A 5,966-nucleotide genomic window follows, 5' to 3' on the forward strand; every position below is an offset into this window, starting at 1 on the left:
TAAAATCTTATAAAATGTGAGAAGACAACAATAATAGAAGACAACCAGGGGTTATCAGACATTGGGAGCCAGCACAGAATTTGAAAGATAGAAACCAAACAAACAGATTTAAAACAACTTGGAGATAACAGAGACTGCAGGAAAAAGGAAACCTAAAAATAAAAACAAAACAGCAGTACTATCTACAGAAATGAGAGATCATGCAAGCAAAAAGAAGAACAGGATGCTATAATAAAGATTCAGTTCATTCAGATTACAAAGAAGAGCTTTTACAAATGAAAAATATTATAGTCAGAAATGAAAACTCAGAAGAGTTTTCAGGAAGACTCTTGAGAGAAGATTTAGACAATTGTGGAAGAGAGGTTGAACAGTGATTGCACACGTAAGAAATGAAGCAAACAAAAACAATTGTAACTCCAGGGAAAACAAAATGCTGTGCAGGCAAAGAATGGTGCTCATAGTTTACACTATTTCTCAGCTAGAAATAGAATTTATGTAGTCATAACAATATATTAATATGTAATATTAATTTAACCCAAATTACAATATAACTCTACTGTAGGAGAAGGAAATGAGAGGACTATGCATATGTGGAGAGGGAAGGGAGGAAGGAGAGAAAAAGAGATACATTTTCTCATCTTCTGTAATGGGAAGTTACTTAACAATGCCAGAAACTGAAAAATTGAGAAGTAGCAACAAAGAATGCTGCTGTAATCAGGAAGTTAAATGACAACATAACCAGGTGAAAAGGATGAAAGTGATTAATTCAGGGGAGGACAAAAGTTGAGGGGTGGAGTAATGTTGTGTTTCATAGCAAACTAGTATACAGCTAGTAGAGTCTTCCCATGTTGTATATGATCGGCCTTAATACAAATAAAAACTGACAGGAAAAGGAGAGTGAAGAGGAGTGGAGGCAGTGACAGGCCTCAGGAACAATGAAGACAGGGGAAAGGGATCTGGGTTGGTGATGGTTTAATGTTAGATCTCCAAGTGTCTCCATAACTGGTAACACATGGGACGAGAGAAGTCGACACCCACATGGTAAGGCATAGTATAAGAATCATTGGTGGGACTTAAGGATCCTTGGCCTCCAGATGTGTCTCGTTTGTTCATTTCTGGCTTCGGCTGCCCATAGATGGCTGGCCTTGGACAAGTCAGCTAATCTGCATGCCCTGACAGCTTAGCTGTTGCTCATTCATTTTGTATTCTTCACAGGGTCTGGCAGAGAGCTTTGTAGAGAGTAAGCACCCAGAGGCTTCTTTATAGATTATTTGGATTGCTATTTTCTTTAGGAAAATTTCCCCATATTTAAACAAATATGTAATATACATTTTTATAGAATAATGTGTTTAGAAACTGACAAGACACACACCACGACCCTTCTAGAATCCTCATCCCCCTGCTCTCCAGCCTCCAGCTCTCCCAGCAGCATGGCCTTCAACGGCAAGTACGAGTTCGAGAGTGACAAGAATTATGACGAGTTCATGAAGCGTCTCGGGCTCCCCAGCAATGCTATCGAAAAGGGCCGAAACTTCAAGATCGTCACAGAGGTGCAGCAGGATGGGCAGAACTTCACCTGGTCCCAGCACTACCCGGGGGGCCACTCCATGACCAACAAGTTCACCATCGGCAAGGAGTGTGACATGGAGACCATGGGGGGCAAGAAGTTCAAGGCCACTGTGCACATGGAGGGTGGGAAGATAGCGGTGGAGTTCCCCAACTATCGCCAGACCTCGGAGATCGTGGGTGACAAGCTGGTGGAGATCTCCACCACCGGAGGTGTGACCTATGAGCGTGTGAGCAAGAGGCTGGCCTGAGCAAGCAGGCAGGGCTCGCTGGGGTCCACAAAGCCACCAGGGAAACTGGAATAAGAACATTATTTGCTCCTGGGGTGTCTGGGTGGCTCAGTTGTTAAGCATCTGCCTTCCGCTCAGATCATGATCCCAGGGTCCTGGGATCAAGCCCCGCATTGGGCTCCCTGCTCAGCTGGAAGCCTGCTTCTCCTGCTCCCACTCCCCCAGCTTGTGTTCCCTCTCTCTCTCTGCCAAATAAATAAATAAATAAAATCTTAAAAAAAAAAAAAGAAAGAAACTGACAAGACATAGAGGTAATCCTGAGGGATTAGCACAGGAAGTTTTACATAAAAACCCAAATATGGCCAAAATATTTTTGAAATTTCTATGTTGTAATCACCTTCAAAATCCAAATCACTTTAAAAAAATAGTGACTTTTTTGAAATTCAAAATAATACATGCTTTTTATTGAAAACCTTGAAAAATACAAAACACATTCAGAATCAATGTTAGTCTTACCACTCAGAAATAATCATAGAAGAGTTTGGGTATATACTCCAGTTATTTCTATTATTTACCTACATATGCATGTATACTTTTTACAGATTTGGAAAACATACTGCACATTTTGTAACCTGATTTTTTTCAGTTAATATGCTATAAATATCTCCCCTGATCATTAAATATAATTGTCACTATCACTTTAATGGCTTCATAGTTTCCAACAGATGTACAATAATTTACTACCAGGTGTAGCTTAATGTTTTCCATAATTTGTTTTTATAAATAACATTGTAGTGAGTAACCTGTACATGAATTTCTGTTCACATCTATTTATTTCAATGGAAGAAGAACATCAATTTCTAGAAGTTATTTTAATTTCTAGAAGTAGAATTTCTGGAAAAAAGAGAATGTACATTTTTAAAAACTCTTGTTACTACCAATTTCTCTCCAACTGACTCATTCATCAGCACCCACATTCCATACTTTTGAATACGCTTAAAATGGATAAAACTTGATTTTTTTGGAAACATTTAAATTTCTTACTAGATATCCTACTTCTACTCATAGATTATAAACTCTGAGCTTGAAGACCACTTCCTAAAAATCCATCCTTTGTATTCCCCAAAACATCAAGAAAGTCATTTTGTATTAGTAGATAAGGTCAGTGATCAAACTGGGTAATGTTGTTTGAGTCAAAATAATATGACTGTAAAGTAATAACCCTGACTGTGTACATTGCCAGCCGGCTTGGAAACACAGATGCATCCTCACTCATAAGCATAGAGAACAACCGTCATAGAAGACAAATGGAAGATAACGCAGGGTTTCCTCTGACGGCTTCTTCAAATTGGTGGTAATTTTTTCGTATTATTCAGAGGTGATACTCATTAAAAGGAATCCCAAAAGAAGAGAACGCTCAGATGATGACAGAAGTGCATGCTGGTTAGTGTTGTTTTACATGATGAGACAAAATTGAAGTAAATATATAAAAACAGATGAATAAAGTAAACCTCAGTGAAAAGCCTCAGAGAAAAATAGGCATTGCTTTTTGTTGCTGTTTTTAATTGTCCTTTTACTGAAAAAGAACAAAATTGGATTCTAAAAGTGGCTCTCAAGAAAAGCTTCCTTCAGCTGCTAAGAGAGTGCTATTCAGAAATTATTCTCAAAATTGAGATGGGTATTCATGGTGTCGGCACCAAGGCAGGACAAACAGAAGCCTGACTTACACATTTCCAGGTCAAGAAAGAGGTGCTTAGAAGTCAGATGACCTATATCAGTCCGTGTAAAAGGCCAGTTATCTCCCTCAAAGACACTGGAAATAGGACTCTCCTCCCCGTAAATCTCTTCAGCCTCTGGGAAGCCCGTGAGTTTCACCTAGCCTGGCCTCTCTAACCGAGGTCGTCCTTAGTGATTCACCTGGGTCTCCTCCCTCAGTGCTGGGTCACACAGACTTTCTTCTGTCATTGGTAACTTCTTTCTATCCTCCAACTTGACTGCCTTCCAGGTCAAGCCAGCCTAGAGGGCTATTGGAAGAAAACGAGCTCGCACCTTTGTGGGAAGGAGAGAGCGCTGTTCCACTTGCTTTCTGCATAGACAGAGCAATGGCAGGCTGCACACCCAGAACTCTGTCTCTGAGACCCAAACTTGTGAAGAGATGGACTCGAAGGATGCCTCTGGTCCTGTATTTAAGCCTCTGCGGGTAGTGTGTAGACCTCGAAGTTAGTAAAATTTGGTCTTATAGTCAAAACTGGGGAGAGGACAAAGTTTGTCTTCAGTTAAAAAGAAAAAATTGAGAGCCTTCATCACCTGCTCCAGCTCTGGTGTTGCCCTGGGTGATTTCACATTTGTCAGCTCACTGAAATCGGACACATTCCAGGGAGATGAGCTAACTACTTCCACTTTAACCCATGGAGGAACTGAGCAAAAAGAGAGGAAGCAATATACCCAAAGCTAACCAGTTAGTAAATGGAAAAGCCAGAATGTAATCTTATTAATTCTAAAACCCATTTTAGCATACCCTCCTCACTTTCTATTTGCTTCTTGTTGCCCCCCCCTTTCTGAGTTCATCCTATTCAGATTGATGTTCAGTCAGTTACCATGTTAGAAGGAATTTAATAGTATAATTCACTGTGTATCACCTTTTTAAATTTTGGTTGTATTTGAATAGGTAACCACAGAATGATATTTCAGTGGTGAAATTTTAGATATCAGTGACAGATTGATACGGGAGAATGTTTCACAATTATAGTCTCAGAAGGGGATGCTGAAGAGTTTGGTGGGACACCAAATTGTCTCAATTATAAAAAATCCTGAAGTCAGGGGCCACATGTCTTTGTCCCTCTCTGTTGTAGTGACATGGACAAAACATCCTTAAAAAATGTCTTCTGATGAGAAATGATGAAAAACTGTGTCAGAGTTTCAAGAAAAAAAGTGCATCTGAAGGAGGATATGGTAGCAGAATAAGGATTCCTTTGTATGAACATCAGTATAATTTGCATATTTTTGCCAGCCTCTCAAAAATCACCTATCCCTTTCAACCCCTAATTCATTAACATGAACATTCAAAATAATTGAGTAGAGGAAATGAAACATTTTTCTTGTCACTAGGTAAAGAAAATGTGTTACGCCATCCTCTTACATGTATATGGTAATGCTGAAAGAAATTGTGAATTGGAAGTAAAAGAAAATTTTTTCTTTTAGAAAAACCATTAGCTTGGACCTTATATTGAATATGCAACTGTAAAGTCAATACAGCAGATATTCAGCACCCAGAAAAAAAAGTGCATGAGATCTGAGCCAGCAGAGAGCACTGGCTATCATTCTCAACAACCAAAACAAACATTCTTTGAACATCTATTATGTATAAAAATCTGAGCTAGATAGTGAGAAAATAGAGTAGGAGGTCTTAAAATCTATTTGGGGAGACAGACTATGTCCATACACCCACCTACACATTAAAAGAGAACAAAATAAAGTGATGCCATTTTGCTGAATGTCTTTAGTAAAAGACCTTACTTTATCCTGTGTCTCCATGTTACTATGTAATTATCCTTGCTGATGAAGAATAATCTGTTGTGTTCTTTCACCTTTTAACTTTATTTCCTAGCATGGAAAATAAAACCAGGATTTTAGTACAATGGTTAAAAAATAACTTTAAAAAAAACCCCTTTTTTATTTTAAGGTAATTTTAGGCTTCTAGAAGAGTTGAAAAATAATATACAGAGTTCACATGTACACTTCATTTAGCTTCCCTTAATGTTAACACCTTACATAACCTTAAGAGGTAAGAGTGCTTATCTCTAAACTGAGAAAGTACTACTGATACAATGCAATTAACTACAGACTTTATTCAAATTTCACCAGTTTTTCTATTAATGTCCTTTTTTAACATTCCAGGATCTAACTCAGGATTCCACACTGCATTTTGTTTGTCAAATCTTTAGTCTGTAACATTTCCTCTGTCTTTTGTTGTCTTTTATTACCTTGAGGTTTTGGAAGAATAACTGATCAGTTATTTTGTAGACTGTTCCTGAAGTTAGGTTTGTTTCATGTTTTCTCGTGCTTGGACAGAGATCATGTATTATAAGAAAGAACACCACAAAAGTGGCCTGCCCTTCATCACTTGCCATACCAGGGAGTCCATGATGTAGATATGTCATATTGGTGATG

General features: G+C 38.5%; 1 protein-coding gene across 1 annotated transcript; it reads left to right on the forward strand.

The window, feature by feature from the left end:
* Nucleotides 1-1,299: 1,299 nt before the first annotated feature.
* LOC103675782 (gastrotropin-like) lies at nucleotides 1,300-1,957 on the forward strand. The gene has a single exon (XM_008704923.2). The coding sequence runs from the start codon at nucleotides 1,344-1,346 to the stop codon at nucleotides 1,815-1,817; it is 474 nt and encodes a 157-aa protein (XP_008703145.2). The 5' UTR covers nucleotides 1,300-1,343; the 3' UTR covers nucleotides 1,818-1,957.
* Nucleotides 1,958-5,966: the final 4,009 nt, after the last annotated feature.

This window comes from Ursus maritimus, unplaced genomic scaffold (assembly GCF_017311325.1).
Source record: "Ursus maritimus isolate PB19 unplaced genomic scaffold, ASM1731132v1 scaffold_5, whole genome shotgun sequence".
In the NCBI taxonomy this organism is placed as follows: Eukaryota; Metazoa; Chordata; class Mammalia; order Carnivora; family Ursidae; genus Ursus; species Ursus maritimus.